At 45.1% G+C, this 18,967-nt stretch overlaps 1 protein-coding gene across 2 annotated transcripts in view; it reads left to right on the top strand.

The window, feature by feature from the left end:
• Positions 1–18,967, top strand: part of FRMD5 (FERM domain containing 5) — a 98,413-nt gene that overhangs the window by 15,731 nt on the left and 63,715 nt on the right. The window contains exon 2 of one of the 2 annotated variants that reach the window (XM_044283134.1): positions 14,642–14,746. The exons of the other annotated variant lie outside the window; for it this stretch is intronic. Within the exon in view, the coding sequence (XP_044139069.1) occupies positions 14,642–14,746 (105 nt within the window). The remainder of the gene's footprint in view (positions 1–14,641; positions 14,747–18,967) is intronic. 2 annotated transcript variants of the gene reach the window in all.

The following is an 18,967-nucleotide window of genomic DNA, read 5'->3' as shown; positions in this document are numbered from 1 at the left end:
GTGAGTTAAATTATTATAATTTTTTTTTTTTAACCCCGCTATTGTACTATGCATTCTGTATTCAGAATGCTATTATTTTCCCTTATAACCAATCTTCAGAACACCGATCCCAGACCCGAACTTCTGTGAAGAAGTTCGGGTTTGGGTACCAAACATGCATGATTTTTCTCATGCGAGTGCAAAACGCATTACAATGTTTTGCACTCGCGCGGAAAAATCGCGGGTGTTCCCGCAACGCACCCGCACATTTTCCTGCAACGCCCGTCTGAAAGAGGCCTAATGGTGATGTTAGCAATGTGTGAGGTCAGTGATTGGCTCCACTGGTCTTTTGGGTGACTGGCAAGGACCTCCGATGCGGTGGCACTGGAGCAGAGCAGGATCTATCAGTTGAGTAATATTTTTTCTTGCATTTTATTGCATTTCCTCAAATTATTATTATTTTTTTTTTAAATCACGGAAAGCGCCTTTAATCTTTATGCCACCAAAAAAGCCCTGCATAAAATTGGTACAAAAAGAGAGCTACATGTATCTTGACCACAACATAAATTGCGACAGTCCCTGCCAGAATGTGTCAAATATCTGGTCATTAACAGGGAAAATACCCTGTGTTACTGAAGTGGTTAAAATAATTTTAGAACCATGACATAACCTCCGAGTATTCCATCGAAAAGCGATCTTCCAGCAGGTGATCCTCCTCTGAAAGAAGATGACCAGTTTGCAAAATACTCCAAAATGTCACGCTGGTATTAAAAAGGGAACGAAAAAAGTCAGCATATTCTAAAATTACCGAGGGAAAAACAGCAACATGCCAGGACTCAGGATATTGTGAATTTCTAGTTAACTAACATTGCACATCTGGCAGCGGCAGTACGATACCCCAACGTAACTGTTGTGTATGTGACGCCTATTGGATCGGTAGCCCCTGATAGTGCGCGCAGTAGGTGAGGTGAATAATGCAGAGCCACAGGCCGCACATCAGCTCACTCCAATCTCCCATTTCCCTGCTAAGAGATTATAGCCCACTCAAGCACACAATAAGATCAGAGCCGCTCAATTTAACCCAGGGCCTGCGAGCCCCATGCCTGGAATTGATAGGGAGAGAGAGGCAAGCAAGGCCTAGCAAGAAATCATTTTTTCCCTGTTTTTCCCAATCATATTTTATTTTAAAAAATTGACTTACCAGCATAAGTTGTGTAATCAGCTGTGCATGATCATTGCTTTATAGACTGTACATAGTACAGTCTATAAAGGACACGGAAACAAACAACGTTCGTGTGCATGTATGCACACGAACGTTGTCTGTTTCCGTGTCCGTTACGTTTTTTTTTGTTGCGGATAGGATGTGGACCCATTCATTTCAATGGGTCCGCAAAAACGCAGACAGCACACCGTCAGTATGTCCGTTCCGTTGCCCCACAAAAAAAATAGTGCATGTCCTATTTTTTTCTAGTTTGCGGACAAGGATAGGCATTATTACAATGTATCCGATAAAAAAAAACAGATCAACAAAAAAAACAGATGCCATACGCAACGTCATCCATTTTTTTTTGCGTATCCGCAATTTGCGGACCGCCAAACACATACGGTCGTTTGCATGTAGCCTAACGCTGCCTCAGCCTTCTGCATGAATTGCAAGCGTTTTTCAAAGCATTTTTCAACAAGTTATTATATTTTTTTGTGTAACATCTAAAACTAAAGTTTTTTTGTTGCATTTTCAAAGTCCAATAGAAAAAACATGCCAGAAAAAAAAGAGCTAGAGCGTAGTGCATTTTGAGAAAAAAAAATGTGTTTATGGGTTTTTCTGTAATTTAGGGCTCGTTCACACGAACGTGTGAACCCCGTGCTGCGGACCGCAAATTGCAATTGCAATGCACGGGCACCGTCCGTGGGGCAGGCGCATGGGTCCGCGATCCTTCTGTTCCGCAAAAAGATAGAGCAAGTTCTATCTTTTTGCGGTGTGGAAGCACGGAACGGAACCCCAGAAAGCACTCTGTAGTGCTTCCGTAGTGTTCCGTTCCGTGCTTCCATTCCGCATCTCCGGATTTGCAGTCCCATTGAAGTGAATGGGTCCGTATCCGTGATGCGGAATGGCCACGGAACGGTGGCCGTGTATTGCAGATCCGGAAATGCTGTCCGCAATACAACAACAGGCAGCACACGTTCGTGTGAACGAGCCCTTGGGGGGGAGCACAGAGAAAAATCGCTGTATGTTAATCCAGCTTAGAGGGGTTTTCCAGGATTTTTGTACTGATAGGCATTCAATATCTGATTGGTGGGCGTCCCACACATCACACCCATGACCACTGTTCCAAAGTAGCTCCAGTGTCCACTGTGTAGCTGTTTACTGCAGCACTGGACAGCATCTTTAAAACTGGCCACATACATTAAGGCCTCATGCACACGACCGTATGTTTTTTGTGGTCCGAAAAAAACGGATCCGCAAAAATACGGATGACGTCCGTGTGCATTCCGTATTTTGCAAAAATGGAACAGCTGGCCCCTAATAGAACAGTACTATCCTTGTCCGTAATATGGACAATAATAGGACATGTTCTATTTTTGGGCGGAACGGAAATATGGACATACGGAAACGGAATGCACACGGAGTAACTTACGTTTTTTTTGCTGACCCATTGAAATGAATGGTCCCGCATACGGTCCGCAAAAAAAGCGGAACAAACACGGAAAGAAAATACGTTTGTGTGCATGAGCTCTAAGTTGAAGTCCGTCAGTTACTGCTGTTATGACAAGAAGTGTTAGGCCTCATGCACATGACCGTTGTGTGCATCCGTGTCCGTTGTTCCGTTTTCTGTGATTTTCTGCGGACCCATTGACTTTCAATGGGTCCGTTGAAAACTCAGAAAATGCACTGTTTGTCATCCGCGTCCGTGATCCGTGTTTCATGTCCGTCCAAAAAATATGACCTGTCCTATTTTTTTGACGGACAACGGTTCGCGGACCCATTCAAGTCAATGGGTCCGTGAAAAAACACGGAGGCACACAAGATTGCCATCCGCGTCCGTGATCCGTAGGCTACTTTAGCACAGACGGATCCGCAGATCCGTCTGCATACAGCTTTTTCAGAGCTGAGTTTTCACATAGTGAAAACTCAGATCCGACAGTATATTCTAACACAGAGGCGTTCCCATAGTGATGGGGACGCTTCAAGTTAGAATATACTGAGAACTGTGTACATGACTGCCTCCTGCTGCCTGGCAGCACCCTTCTGTTCCGCAAAATAATTGTGCGTATCATAGCCCCCTGTAAGAGATCAGGTGCTGCCAGGCAGCAGGGGGCAGACCCCCCTCCCTCCCCAGTTTTAAATTCATTGGTGGCCAGTGCGGCCCCCCTCCCTCCCCTGTATTAAATTAATTGGTGGCCAGTGCAGCCCTCCCTCCCCTGTATTAAATTTATTGGTGGCCAGTGTATGTGGACCCACTGTGCCACTGAGCAGATTTGGCTTAGGTTTACTCCTAAGGTAGTTATTTAAGTGGCCCCCAGTCTTAACTCTTTCACCCCTATACAGGGAGCTGGTCTCTACTGTAGAGAAACCACCAGACCATTACATTTTAAAATAGTCTCCATTCAGTGGCAGCTGACCCTCAAGAGACACCGTAGCACTGAGAGATCAGGCAAACTGTAGTCCGTGGACAAGCTAGGTTTAGGCCTTAGGCACACTACCGCTGTTTGGGTCTGCATCCGAGCTTGGGTGCGGACCCATTCACTTCAATGGGGCCGCAAAAGATGCGGACAGCACTCCGCAAAAAAAATATAACATGTCCTATTCTTGTCCGCGCTTTGCGGCCAAGAATAGGCATTTATATTGCCGGCGCCTGTTCCGTTCTGCAAATTGCGGAAGGCAACACGGGCAGCTTCTGTTTTTTGCGTATCCGTGGTTTGCGGACCGCAAAAAACTGCACGGTCGTGTGCATGAGGCCTTAGGGCAGACAGACAGACAGAAAAAAGTCGAAAGGGCTCATGCACACAAACGTTTTTTGCGTTCAGTATACTGGCCATTTTTTTTAGTTCAGAGTGTCTCTGTGTGCATTCCATTTCCGTATTTCTGTTCCGTTTAAAGATAGAACATGTCCTATTATTGCCCGCAAATCACGTAGTTCCATTCAAGTCAATGGGTCTGCAAAAAAATGGAATGTACTCCGTATGTCTTCAGTATCCGTTCCGTTTTAGTGGAACCATCTATTGGAAATGTTATGCCCAGCCCAATTTTTTCTATGTAATTACTGTATACTGTATATGCCATACGGAAAAGCGGAACGGAACCGGAAACACTACTGAAACTAAAAAGGGATCCATTAAAAACGGCCCGCAAAACACTGAAAAAGCCATACGGTAGTGTGCATGAGCCCTAATGGTCAGGGCCGGCAGACCACAGGTTCAGATCTGGAAAACAGGCAGAGGTTGGACATGTGCAAACAATGAAAGCATAGCACACACATGGCAACAGTTGTCCTGTTTAAAAATGGCTCTTGGGACACTGGAGAAATGGCCATAGCACCGATTCCACAACCAAATCAAGGTAATTCCGAGCTTTTAGTGTACCTGAAATGAAGACCATCTTGCTGTGTACCATAATGGCATCTGAGAGAGGTTGCATGAAGGACGTCTGGCATGATCTTAATCATGACCATCATAATTAAAGTGTAACTGTCATTTTTTTTATTTGCTAGTTTATTAGAGTTAGGCATGTATACCTGAGTTAGGCCTCATGCACACGACCGTATTTTGTTTCCGTGTCCGATCCGTTTTTTTTGCGGATAGGAATACGGACCTATTCATTTCAATGGGTCCATAAAAAACGCGGACAGCACACCGTGTGCTATCCGCATCAGTATGTCCGTTCCGTTGCTCCGCAAAAAAAATAGTGCATGTCCTATTTTTTTTCTAGTTTGCGGACAAGGATAGGCATTATTACTATGGATCCGGAAAAAAAACGGATGTCATACGGAACGTCATCCATTTTTTTTGCGGACCGCAAAACACATACGGTCGTGTGCATGTAGCCTACTCTGTCAATAATTGTCAAAAGATCTGAAATTACCTTATAATAACAGCTTTCAATATTGTCCCCTGTTCCTTTCCACTGGTCTCCTAAAAGACCATTGCTGTGGCTTGTCTGTCTTCCCTTTAGTATAAACAGAAGACAGAGGGGTATTGCATGCCTGCATTAGGCTTCAGAGTGAGGAGGCGTGTCTGTCAGTAATTCAATCTGATTGGCTGGCAGGAAGCTCCTGGCTACAGCAAGTATGTATGTGAAGTAAGTGAAGGCAGTTTTGGCCTCAGAGAACTGGCAGAGGAACCATCTTGAGATGATCCTCATATTGTTAAAACAGCTGTAACTAAGGGAAAAACTCAAGGAAAACAATGGTATCTGAAGAAACTAAAGATTGCGTTATGCATAATGTCGCAGTAGCAATAACATATGGTAAAATAGATTTTTTGATGAAAACATGACAGTTACGGTACACTTTTAAGATTGTTTGTTTGATCGAAACACGTTGACAGTTGTCCTTGCAGTATGCCACTGGAGATGGTTTAATGATGCTGGAATAAAGAAATAATTGGTCTAATACTTGAGTACTGGATACTCCTGGATGGCACAATCATCCCACACGATTGAATCAGATTTTTGAAGTTTGAGGCTTTGCTTTACACCTGGCATTTATGCCCCTCCCACATATTGGAGCTAGGTGCGTCAAAATGTGATCTTCTGCAGATTGTAGCGACATTTCTTCAATTTACGTGACTTAGCATTCCTGTATTTCTCATAGTAATTCATTAGCTTTGGTTTCTGAGTATATATGAAAGGCAACGAAATAAATAGCAGCTCACAGCTTACCCATAATAAGCAGTAAATGAGGAGCTCCCTGCATGTGAGTGATCTCCAGTAATGGTGCCTCTCTCGGGACGAGAAGCTTGTGCCCTGGCTCATATATTTTTTCTTGCATTATTTTTTATTACTTGTGTAATCCTCTAGAGCTTTAGAAGATGTGTCATAGCAGCAGTGTACTTAGTATCAGTCATGGTAGAGCTTTGCCTGAGATGTTAGACTGGATTTATTAATTCCCGAGAAAAAATGTATATAAAGAGTGTAAAAAATAAAATAAATCAGCTGATGAATGTGTGTGAGGGGGTGACCATGTATCCTGATCTATAAGGATATACAGGGAGTGCAGAATTATTAGGCAAGTTGTATTTTTGAGGATTAATTTTATTATTGAACAACAACCATGTTCTCAATGAACCCAAAAAACTCATTAATATCAAAGCTGAATATTTTTGGAAGTAGTTTTTAGTTTGTTTTTAGTTTTAGCTATTTTAGGGGGATATCTGTGTGTGCAGGTGACTATTACTGTGCATAATTATTAGGCAACTTAACAAAAAACAAATATATACCCATTTCAATTATTTATTTTTACCAGTGAAACCAATATAACATCTCAACATTCACAAATATACATTTCTGACATACAAAAACAAATCAGTGACCAATATAGCCACCTTTCTTTGCAAGGACACTCAAAAGCCTGCCATCCATGGATTCTGTCAGTGTTTTGATCTGTTCACCATCAACATTGCGTGCATTTAACATTTACATTGAACCACTAGCGGCCATGATAAGACAGGACTCGAAGGTGGCCGGTTTTGGCATAATGGGGAAGCATGATCGAGTATCCCTTTACGCGGATGACATTTTGGTCTTTATTCATCAAACAGACACTACTCTCCCTCGTATAATGGACCTGGTTGGTCTTTTTTCTGATCCGTCTGGACTTGAGATCAACTGGGATAAGACCGTTCTCCTCCCTATAGATGAGTTGCGAGGCGAAGGGAATAACCAGTTAACGATTTCTGAGTCAATAAAGTATCTGGGGATAACAGTCTCTGCCAAACCTCAGGAATATCTACAACTTAACCTGATTCCTTTGTTGATGAAGTTGAGAGCTAAAATCAAGATATGGCAAAAAATCCTGCCAGCAAGAGCAGACAGGATTTCATTAATAAAAATGGTAGTGCTGCCCCAGGTTCTTTATGTCCTGCGCAATTCGCCTATCTGGATTCCAGACAAATATTTTAGATTGATAGAACGTATGCTCAATGATTTATTATAGGGGAGGAAGCGTGTTAGACTGAAGGCCCTTTATTTTTCTATGCCCTACAATCGGGGAGGTCTTAACCTCCCCTATTTCAAGGGCTATTTTGTAGCGTCCCAACTCTGTCTTTTTAACGACTGGGAAAATAGCCCTTTCTGCAGCAGAGTAGTGAAAGATTCAGGCTTTTTGGATTTTTTTTACTGTACTGGAATCTGATTATTTGTTAAATATACCGAATGGGTACTCACTCTTCTGCAGAATGGTCAGAAAGACCTGGCTGGTCATAAGGAGTTGGTGTGGAGTTAAGGCATCACTCACCTGCACCCCATTATGGCATAACCGAAAATTTCCTAATCTAAACGATTTAAGCTGTCGCCAGTATTGGAGGACCAAAAACGTTCAGTATCTACATCAAGTAGTCAGTGAGGGACATATTCTGCCTCTCACGGAATTAAGGGCAAAGCTAGGTGAGGTGGCTTGGTATGCATACTTTCAATTGAGGTCCGCACTTTCTAGCACTTTAAATAGTCACTTCTTTATTATAGATACTCCTGTATTTTTACATGATTTAATTTGTAAGAAAATTGTTACGAGAATTAAACTATCACACTGTTACAGACACTTAATGGATAATTTTTTTTTTGGATGTTCTCTCTCCAGGACAGAGAGCTTGGTCTTCTTGCAGAGGTGGGCCATCCAAATTGGGAGAAAATAGGGGAAAGCTTAAAGATGGTTTCACATAATTTTAACCACACTGTGGTACAATTCAATATTCTGCACAAAATTTACGTGACACCTATATGGCTACATAGAAGAGGACTCAGGGCCTCCTCTAGCTGCCCACGTTGTGGTGAATCTGAGGCAGATCATTTACATATGTTCTGGGACTGCCCAATGGTGAGTAGGTACTGGAGCTTGGTCCAAAAGAACCTGGCATGTAAACTCAAAATTACTGTTCCATTGTCCCCCAGAATATGGGTCCTGGGAGACTTATCGGAGGTTAATTACCAGCCCATAAACTCTCATCTGTTGATTAAGGTGATATTCTTAGCTAGACTCCTCATTTCTAGAGCCTGGTTTTCCTCTATCGCCCCAGACTGTAAAAACTGGTTGAGCTTGGTTGAGAAAGTGAAAAGCTACGAGAAGATTCTTTATAAACAAAGAGGAGCTCACTTAAAGTGGAATAATTTATGGAAGGAATGGGACATAGATAATTAATTAGGAGGCTATTTCTTTTCGTTATTGTATACAGAGATTTTTAATTTTTTCCTTTTTTTTTTTTTCCTGCAAGGTGGGAGGGTGGGTGGTTGGGGTTAGGGGGAAATTCCATTTGTCCGCCTTGTTTATATGTATACTATTGGGGAAGAATGTGAAGTTATACTTCAGTATATGAGGATCTCTAGGAATGTTGGAGGATGGGAGGACCTTCCGGCAGTAAAACAAAGATTGGAATTCGTACTTAGAATAAGTGAGTGATATATTGGCGGGGCATTGGGGCTCGGGACCCGGGGGCGCCCGGGCGCCGAGCGCGACTCAAGGTACGGCTCCTCCCGTCAGACATGAGGCTGCACAGCAGGCAATGAGACGTCACGTGTGGTGGGCGTGCTACTGAGTGCATTCTTAAAGACACAGAGTAGGCCTAGCCCTGACTCTTGCTTATACTCGTTTTAATTCCTCGAGATTGTCGAGGGATATTTGATTTTAGTTTCGACCATATGAGATCTCTGTGAGGTATGGTGAACTATTGCACTGTTAGCTTATCCAAGCATATGGGGATGAGGCAGTAAAATATGAGAGTGGGTTATCCACCATGGCGATAAAGACTGCTGAACCCCCTTCTTTGTCCTTTGTCTAATAAAAAATCTGGAGATTAAAGCTTGCTGCAAGCTTATCTCCTATGCAGTATGTAGCATGTGAGTATCAAGTGATCGGCCACATGAGTGCTGACTCTGCCGATTGTGTCTACCCGTGTCTGGGAGGGAGCGTGCGCGGGGCATGCTCGTTGTTGGGTGGGTCGTCCGGACCCCGGGCCTCTGCCCACGCCAATCATAGAGAACTTAGAAAAAATGAGCCACCTCGTACAACTCCTTTACTAGGCTTTGGATGCCGGGCGAATCCTGCCATCCTCCTCAGATAGAGTCCTCCACTTGTTTTTTTTTTTTTTTTTTTTTTTAAATTCTTCACATAAATATGGATATTTGCATGCAAATATTGTTAACTACGTCTTTGGACTGGATTGTACGGACTTATGGATTGTAAAATATTGGATATGTGATATGGTTATTAATTTTGCATTAAAATAATAAAATATGAAAAAAAAAAAAAAAAACATTGCGTGCAGCAGCAACCACAGCCTCCCAGACACTGTTCAGAGAGGTGTACTGTTTTCCCTCCTTGTAAATCTCACATTTGATGATGGACCACAGGTTCTCAATGGGGTTCAGATCAGGTGAACAAGGAGGCCATGTCATTAGATTTTCTTCTTTTATACCCTTTCTTGCCAGCCACGTTGTGGAGTACTTGGACGCGTGTGATGGAGCATTGTCCTGCATGAAAATCATGTTTTTCTTACCTTGCAGACTTCTTCCTGTACCACTGCTTGAAGAAGGTGTCTTCCAGAAACTGGCAGTAGGACTGGGAGTTGAGCTTGACTCCATCCTCAACCCAAAAAGGCCCCACAAGCTCATCTTTGATGATACCAGCCCAAACCAGTACTCCACCGCCACCTTGCTGGCGTCTGAGTTGGACTGGAGCTCTCTGCCCTTTACCAATCCAGCCATCTGGCCCATCAAGACTCACTCTCATTTCATCAGTCCATAAAACCTTAGAAAAATCAGTCTTGAGATATTTCTTGGCCCAGTCTTGACTTTTTAGCTTGTGTGTCTTGTTCAGTGGTGGTCGTCTTTCAGCCTTTCTTACCTTGGCCATGTCTCTGAGTATTGCACACCTTGTGTTTTTGGGCACTCCAGTGATGTTGCAGCTCTGAAATATGGCCAAACTGGTGGCAAGTGGCATCTTGACAGCTGCACGCTTGACTTTTCTCAGTTCATGGGCAGTTATTTTGCGCCTTGGTTTTTCCACACGCTTCTTGCGACCCTGTTGACTATTTTGAATGAAACGCTTGATTGTTCGATGATCACGCTTCAGAAGCTTTGCAATTTTAAGAGTGCTGCATCCCTCTGCAAGATATCTCACTATTTTTGACTTTTCTGAGCCTGTCAAGTCCTTCTTTTGACCCATTTTGCCAAAGGAAAGGAAGTTGCCTAATAATTATGCACACCTGATATAGGGTGTTGATGTCATTAGACCACACCCCTTCTCATTACAGAGATGCACATCACCTAATATGCTTAATTGGTAGTAGGCTTTCGAGCCTATACAGCTTGGAGTAAGACAACATGCATAAAGAGGATGATGTGGTCAAAATACTCATTTGCCTAATAATTCTGCACGTAGTGTACAGCCGTATTATATCATGAATATGTGGAAATAGACAAACTAATTCCTTCTTAAAGGGGTTGTCTCACTTCAGCAAATGGCAGGTATCACGTAGAGAAAGTTAGAGGGGTTGTCCTCTTTATTTACATTGATGACCTGAAGTGAATGGGACGGCGTAGTTGTAATTACACCTGCTCACCGCTGCAGTTGTGGCAGTGAGCAGGTAAACAATGAAGGGAAGGCAGCACTTGCATGGAACGCGGCCTTCTCTTCAAACAGCTGATCTGCGGGGGTGTCGGGAGTCGGACCCCCAGTGATCTGATATTGATGACTTAGGGCTCATGCACACGGCCGTTGCCCGGCCATGGCCGTACTGCGGCCCGCATACAGCGGGTCCGCAATACACGGGCACCGGCCGTGTGCATCCCGCATCACGGACCTATTCACTTCAATGGGTCCGCAATCCGGGTGATGCGGAACAGAGGCATGGATCGGAAGCACTACGGAGTGCTTCCATGGGTTAACTGTACGTGCCGCCACACCCCAAAAAAGTAGTGCATGCAATAACTTTTTTGCGTTGCGGACCGTAGGATGCGGATCGCGGACCTCATTCAAGTGAATAGGTCCCTGAGCCGCATGCGGCTTCCCCATGGTCGGTGCCCGTGCATTGCGGACCGCAATTTTTGGTCTACAGCACGCGCTCGGAGCCCTTACGTTCGTGGGCATGAGCCCTAATCCTATATATGGCAGGACAACCCATGACAATGCTAATGTATTGTGATTGTCCATATTGTCTTCTTAGCTGTCTTGAGTCATTTTTTCATCACATTATACCACTGATTATTTCCAAAGATTACGACCACCCTGCAATCCAGCTGCGGTGGTCGTGCTTCAAAAAGCCCAAATCTAAAGTAAAGACCCTTTTTAAAAGTCCTGTAAACCATGTATAGAAAATTCTGTATTTCATGCTTTACGAAGGGGGATTTTTAGGCAGTAGAGCGTGGTAACTAAGGGTAAACTTATGTGACCCTTGCTTCGCTAGCTTATTACAGTTGCCAGCAAAATTATATTAGCAGGCAGATGTAAATGGCATCAGAATTTACCCTGAGGTATCTTCCAGATACTTTCGGGGATGTGATGAGGAGGGCACAATGCTCCACATCTGGTGGAGCTGCCCGACAGTGAGGAGGTTTCAGAGCCAAATAAACAACCTATTATCCTCCGTATTGGGTTGTACTTACCCTACATTACTCCCTTTATGTCTTTTGGGGGACAACCCCTCTTGGCTAACATATGCCAGATTTAAATTATCACAATTTATACTCTTGGGGGCTAGAATCCACATTGCTTTCAAGTGGCGATCTTCCTCACTTAGCTATCAGGCAGTTCTAGACGGGATTAATAGGATCCTCTTATACGAGCGTCTTGCGGCCATCCGTACGGAGGCATTCACTGGCTGTCCTCCCCATACTCCACAGACCTTCGCTATTGCATTACTTTATAAACGGGTGTATATATTAGAGAGAGGTATTCATCACATGCTCTAACCGATTAGACTGTCAATATATTTGGTTATGTGACACAATGGCCTTTTTTATATTGCTGTTTGACTGACATATGTACTACATTAGGGATATCTCCCAATAATGTTGTTACCTATTTGTGTTTTACTTTTATTCTATACTGATATGACTTTTTATGTCAATCCTTCAATAAATAATTCCTTGAAACGTAAATGGCATCAGAATTCTGTTGAAAACAATTTTGTATGGCTGCACTGTCTGAATCACCCCCTGAACATATTGGATGGTAGCATAGCAGGTTATACTGCTGATGGCATCCCCAGCAATCAGCTGTAATCTGTGGGGGAACCCTGCAGCAAGTGTTCACTTCCCCTGCAGCAAGTGTTCACTTCCACTGCAGCAAGTGTTCACTTCCCCTGCAGCAAGTGTTCACTTCCCCTGCAGCAAGTGTTCTCTTCCCCTGCAGCAAGTGTTCACTTCCCCTGCAGCAAGTGTTCACTTCCCCTGCAGCAAGTGTTCACTTCCACTGCAGCAAGTGTTCACTTCCCCTGCAGCAAGTGTTCACTTCCCCTGCAGCAAGTGTTCACTTCCCCTGCAGCAAGTGTTCACTTCCACTGCAGCAAGTGTTCACTTCCACTGCAGCAAGTGTTCACTTCCCCTGCAGCAAGTGTTCTCTTCCCCTGCAGCAAGTGTTCTCTTCCCCTGCAGCAAGTGTTCTCTTCCCCTGCAGCAAGTGTTCACTTCCCCTGCAGCAAGTGTTCTCTTCCCCTGCAGCAAGTGTTCACTTCCCCTGCAGCAAGTGTTCACTTCCCCTGCAGCAAGTGTTTACTTCCACTGCAGCAAGTGTTCACTTCCACTGCAGCAAGTGTTCACTTCCCCTGCAGCAAGTGTTCACTTCCCCTGCAGCAAGTGTTCTCTTCCCCTGCAGCAGCACCACAAGGAAAAAGAAGCATTACACAGTTTTAGGCTACATGCACATGGCCGTTGTGTGTTTTGCGGTCCGCAAAACACGGATGACGTCCGTGTGCGTTCCGCAATTTGCGGAACGGCACAGACAGCCTTTAATATAACTGCCTATTCTTGTCTGCAAAACAGACAAGAATAGGACAGGTTAGAGTTTTTTTGCGGGGCCACGGAACGGAGCAACAGATGCGGACAGCACACATGAAGTGAATGGGTCCGCATCCGAGCTGCAAAAACTGTGGCTCGGATGCGGACCAGAACAATGGGCGTGTGCATGAGGCCTTACACTGAGTCTTTATAGCCCCTTTCTGCTCCAGCTAATTGCTGGCGGTTTAGTCTACATGCATGCAACCGTATGTGTATGTCATCCATTTTTTTGGGGCGGATCCATTGTAACAATGCCTATCCTTGTCCGCAAAACGGACAAGAATAGGACATGTTATATTTTTTTTGCGGGGCTACGGAGCGGACATACACGGTGTGTGCTGTCCGCATTTTTTGCAGACCTGTTGAAATGAATGGGTTCTCAAAATACGTTTGTGTGCATGAGGCCTTAGGATTAGGCTCTTATAGGGGTTGGCCCACAAACAACATTTATCTTTTGTACACAGGATAGGTGATACATGTGGTTTCCTTAGGGGTCTGACCGATAGGACCCGCGTGAAGACCAGAACCCTGTGTTAGGCCACATGCGCACGAAAAACAGACACTCTGTGTGCTGTCCACATCCGTTCCTCCGTTCCGTGGCTCCGCAAAAATTATAGATCATGTCCTATTCTTGTCCGTTTTGCGGACAAGAATAGGCATTTCTATAATGGGCCGTCCTTTCTGCAAATTGCGGAAGGCACTCGGGTGTCATCCGTGTTTTGCAGATCTGCAATTTGCGGACCGCAAAACACGGCACGTTTGTGTGAACGAGCTCAAAGACTGATCCTCCTTCTCCTTCCTTTTCCTCTCCTCTCCTTTTGCTGAACAGAGTGCATAAAAAATGCGACGAGTGATTCCTGCCAAAAAGGCTTTACCACAATAATGTTTTATGATAATTAATAATCGGTCATAGAATATTGATTTGGTGTGTGTGAGCAGGAGGGTGGACACCCATTTATTTTCATTATGTGCTCCCACTTAAAACAGAGCTAAAAACATTGATAACTGTATCAAAATGGCATTGTTTTTTTCTGGACTGTATCCGCTATGTATGAATGTACCCTCAAGGCCTCATGCACACTGCGGTGGCCATATTGTGGCCCGCAAATAGCGTGTCCACAATATGCGGGCACCAGCTGTGTGCTCCCCACGTCACAGGTGCGGACCCATTTACTTGCATGGTTCCGCAATCCGGAGCTGCGGTGTGGAACGGGGACACTATGGAGTGCTTCCATGGTGTTTCTGTCCGTGCCGCCGTACCGCAAAAAAATAGAACATTGTGTTATTTTTTTGCGGTGCGGACGGATCACGCCCAGACCCATTCAAGGGGTCTCGATCCAACCCAGCCACCGCACGGACGTTGCAAATTGCGGTCCCCAATGCACGGAACGGCCATGTGCATGAGGCCTTAAGGATGTCATTTTCCTAGTTATATACCATTGTTCTCTTTTCTCGCAGAGAGATGCAAAGGGCCAGCAGCTGTTTGACCTCCTCTGCCACCACTTGAATCTGCTGGAGAAAGATTACTTTGGAATCCGATATGTAGATCCCGACAAGCAGAGGGTAAGAGAAGGAACCTGTGCTGTTGCGTTACATGTTATAAAAGTACCATACTTAGGTCCCTTTCACACGGGCAATAATTCCGCGTGGGTGCAATGCGTGAGGTGAACGCATTGCACCCGCACTGAATCCGGACCCATTCACTTCAATGGGGCTGTTCAGATGAGCGGTGATTTTCACGCATCACTTGTGCGTTGCGTCAAAATCGCAGCATGTTCTATATTCTGTGTTTTTCACACAACGCAGGCCCCATAGAAATGAATGGGGCTGCGTGAAAATCGCAAGCATCTGCAAGCAAGTACGGATGCGGTGCAGATTTCACGCATGGTTGCTAGGAGATGATGTAAGTAAATTGATAAAAGCCAATTTACTGTATTATTTTCCCTTATAACATGGTTATAAGTGAAAATAATAGCATTCTTAATACAGAATGCTCACTAAAATGTGGCTTTAGGGGTTAAAAAATAAATACAAATTAACTCACCTCATCCTGTTGTTTGCGCAGCCGGCATGTCTTCTTTCTTCTTCTTTCAGGACCTGCCAAAAGACCTTTGATGATGTAATCGCGCACCCACATTTTTGCGGTGCGGAGGCATGGACAGGCTTCCGTGCCTCCGTTCCTCATCTCCGGATTGCGGAACCCCTAAAGTGAGTGAGTCCACATCCGTGATACGGGGAGCACACGGCCGGTGCCCGCATATTGTGGACCCGCTGTTTGTGAGCCGCAATACGGACATGGCCGGGCAACGGCCATGTGCATGAGGCCTAAGAACTGTCTTCCTAGTCTATCCTAATATTTTGCAGTGTCAATAAAGACTCATGTCACACTGTGGTAACTGACCTCGGCTCTGTTGTCAGATACTTAGACACTGGGAAGTAGTTAGATTTCAGTTGTATCTGTCTCCTAACAACACATGAATGGTTGAAAGTACCCATTTTCGGCCCAAGACACCCCGAGCACTGGCCAAAAAGGTCCCGAACACATGACCCTGTTGCTTGGGCCTAGCAAACGCTACTTGTCCAGAGAGAAGCAAGTGTGATGCAAGGAAAATGGCTCTTGGTGCTATTTTGGGTGGAAAATTTCCCTCCAGACTCCAAAAGTGGACACGAGAATACATTTCTAGTTACCCAGCAATTCCGTACAATTAACTTGTGAAATTGTTTTTTTTCAAGGAGGACAAACCAGCACATCATCATGTACTGATTGCAAAACCTTCTTTCCACAAATAGTGACTGCCGCCCTGTTGTAGTTACAGGCCAGGGTATTAAAGGATCATTAAAGAGGTCTCGCTGTTGACCTTTGATCTAATTCTACAAGGTAATTAGGCCATCCTATAAGCCGCCTTTTCTTCAAACCAAATAATCACAATCGTGCTAATCTTCCTTTGCACTAAAATCCACATATTCCATTAATTACTTTGGTCATCTGCCACCAAAGCCTCTGCAGTTCTGCTGCACAGTTAAGTCACGTTATTATGACCACGTCCTACTTTTGACATCAGCAGTGTGTAGTTCCTGAAGTCCCATGTGGTGAGCTGGCTTGGTGGCTATATAAGGTGTGATGAGCTGGCTTGGTGGCTATATAAGGTGTGGTGAGCTGGCTTGGTGGCCATATAAGGTGTGGTGAGCTGGCTTGTTGGCCATATAAGGTGTGATGAGCTGGCTTGGTGGCCATATCAGGTGTGGTGAGCTGGCTTGGTGGCCATATAAGGTGTGGTGAGCTGGCTTGTTGGCTATAAAAGGTGTGGTGAGCTGGCTTGGTGGCTATATAAGGTGTGGTGAGCTGGCTATATAAGGTGTGGTGAGCTGGCTTGGTGGCTATATAAGGTGTGGTGAGCTGGCTTGTTGGCTATATAAGGTGTGGTGAGCTGGCTTGTTGGCTATATAAGGTGTGGTGAGCTGGCTTGGGGGCTATATAAGGTGTGGTGAGCTGGCTTGGTGGCTATATAAGGTGTGGTGAGCTGGCTTGGTGGCTATATAAGGTGTGGTGAGCTGGCTATATAAGGTGTGGTGAGCTGGCTTGGTGGCTATATAAGGTGTGGTGAGCTGGCTTGTTGGCTATATAAGGTGTGGTGAGCTGGCTTGTTGGCTATATAAGGTGTGGTGAGCTGGCTTGTTGGCTATATAAGGTGTGTTGAGCTGGCTTGGGGGCTATATAAGGTGTGGTGAGCTGGCTTGGTGGCTATATAAGGTGTGGTGAGCTGGCTTGGTGGCTATATAAGGTGTGGTGAGCTGGCTTGTTGGCTATATAAGGTGTGGTGAGCTGGCTTGGTGGCCATATAAGGTGTGGTGAGCTGGCTTGGTGGCCATATAAGGTGTGGTGAGCTGGCTTGGTGGCCATATAAGGTGTGGTGAGCTGGCTTGTTGGCTATATAAGGTGTGGTGAGCTGGCTTGGTGGCCATATAAGGTGTGGTGAGCTGGCTTGGTGGCCATATAAGGTGTGGTGAGCTGGCTTGGTGGCCATATAAGGTGTGGTGAGCTGGCTTGGTGGCTATATAAGGTGTGGTGAGCTGGCTATATAAGGTGTGGTGAGCTGGCTTGGTGGCTATATAAGGTGTGGTGAGCTGGCTTGTTGGCTATATAAGGTGTGGTGAGCTGGCTTGTTGGCTATATAAGGTGTGGTGAGCTGGCTTGTTGGCTATATAAGGTGTGGTGAGCTGGCTTGGGGGCTATATAAGGTGTGGTAAGCTGGCTTGGTGGCTATATAAGGTGTGGTGAGCTGGCTTGGTGGCCATATAATGTGTGGTGAGCTGGCTTGGTGGCCATATAAGGTGTGGTGAGCTGGCTTGTTGGCCATATAAGATGTGGTGAGCTGGCTTGTTGGCCATATAAGATGTGGTGAGCTGGCTTGTTGGCCATATAAGGTGTGGTGAGCTGGCTTGTTGGCCAAATAAGGTGTGGTGAGCTGGCTTGGTGGCCATATAAGGTGTGGTGAGCTGGCTTGGTGGCCATATAAGGTGTGGTGAGCTGGCTTGGTGGCCATATAAGGTGTGGTGAGCTGGCTTGGTGGCCATATAAGGTGTGGTGAGCTGGCTTGGTGGCCATATAAGGTGTGGTGAGCTGGCTTGGTGGCCATATAAGGTGTGGTGAGCTGGCTTGGTGGCTATATAAGGTGTGGTGAGCTGGCTTGGTGGCTATATAAGGTGTGGTGAGCTGGCTTGGGGGCTATATAAGGTGTGGTGAGCTGGCTTGGTGGCTATATAAGGTGTGGTGAGCTGGCTTGGTGGCTATATAAGGTGTGGTGAGCTGGCTTGGTGGCTATATAAGGTGTGGTGAGCTGGCTTGGTGGCTATATAAGGTGTGGTGAGCTGGCTTGGTGGCTATATAAGGTAAGGTGAGCTGACTTGGTGGCTATATAAGGTGTGGTGAGCTGGCTTGGTGGCTATATAAGGTGTGGTGAGCTGGCTTGGTGGCTATATAAGGTGTATATAATGCTGTCTCCACACATATCCCTCGTTACCATCATGGGTAAAAGCGGCAAAAATTGAATAATTATTGGCTTTCAGGCAAGGGGGCAGTATTTTTGAACCTGCACAGTTTGTGAACTGTTCTCTGCTGTGGTGAAAGTCTATCGTGAGTGGACAAATGGCAGCATTGTGAATAAGTGACGGGAAAACTGGAGCACCACACGCCATTGATGTGAGAGGTGAACGTCAGCTACGAATGTGCAAGAGGGTGGACTGACACGCTGCAGTAGAGCGGCTCATTGCCAAAATGAACCAGGGGGCTTCCAGTGTGTATAAAAAGACAGTTCAGAGGACCCTACTGTGTATGGAGCTCCGAAGCAGAAGGATGGTCAATTCACTTCTATTAATGAAGTTGTATTGGCAGAAAAGGCTTCCATTTTTGTGGCAGTATTGGAAATAGACCTTTGTTGATTAGCAAAGGGTTGTCTTCTCTGTTAGGTCACGTTTTCTGCTTCATCAAATGGATGGACGTTGGTGTGTCAAGCGAGAAACCGAGAGCAAACACCCTGCAACCATTACTGGAAGAACACAAGCTGGTGGTGGCAGCGTTATGGTCTGGGGAATGTTTTCATTAGGGATGAGCGAATCGACTTCGGATGTTTCATCTGAAGTCAATTCGCATAAAACTTTGTTTCAATACTGTACGGAGTGAGCGCTCTGTACAGTATTAGAATGTACTGGCTCCGATGAGCCAAAGTTATTACTTTGCGAAGTCTCATGTAATAACTTCATAAATTGATTTCTACTGTAAAAAAA

This window comes from Bufo gargarizans, chromosome 2 (genome assembly GCF_014858855.1).
Source record: "Bufo gargarizans isolate SCDJY-AF-19 chromosome 2, ASM1485885v1, whole genome shotgun sequence".
In the NCBI taxonomy this organism is placed as follows: Eukaryota; Metazoa; Chordata; class Amphibia; order Anura; family Bufonidae; genus Bufo; species Bufo gargarizans.
Note: the sequence above shows the minus strand (reverse complement) of the source record. Positions and strands in the feature narration are given on the sequence as shown.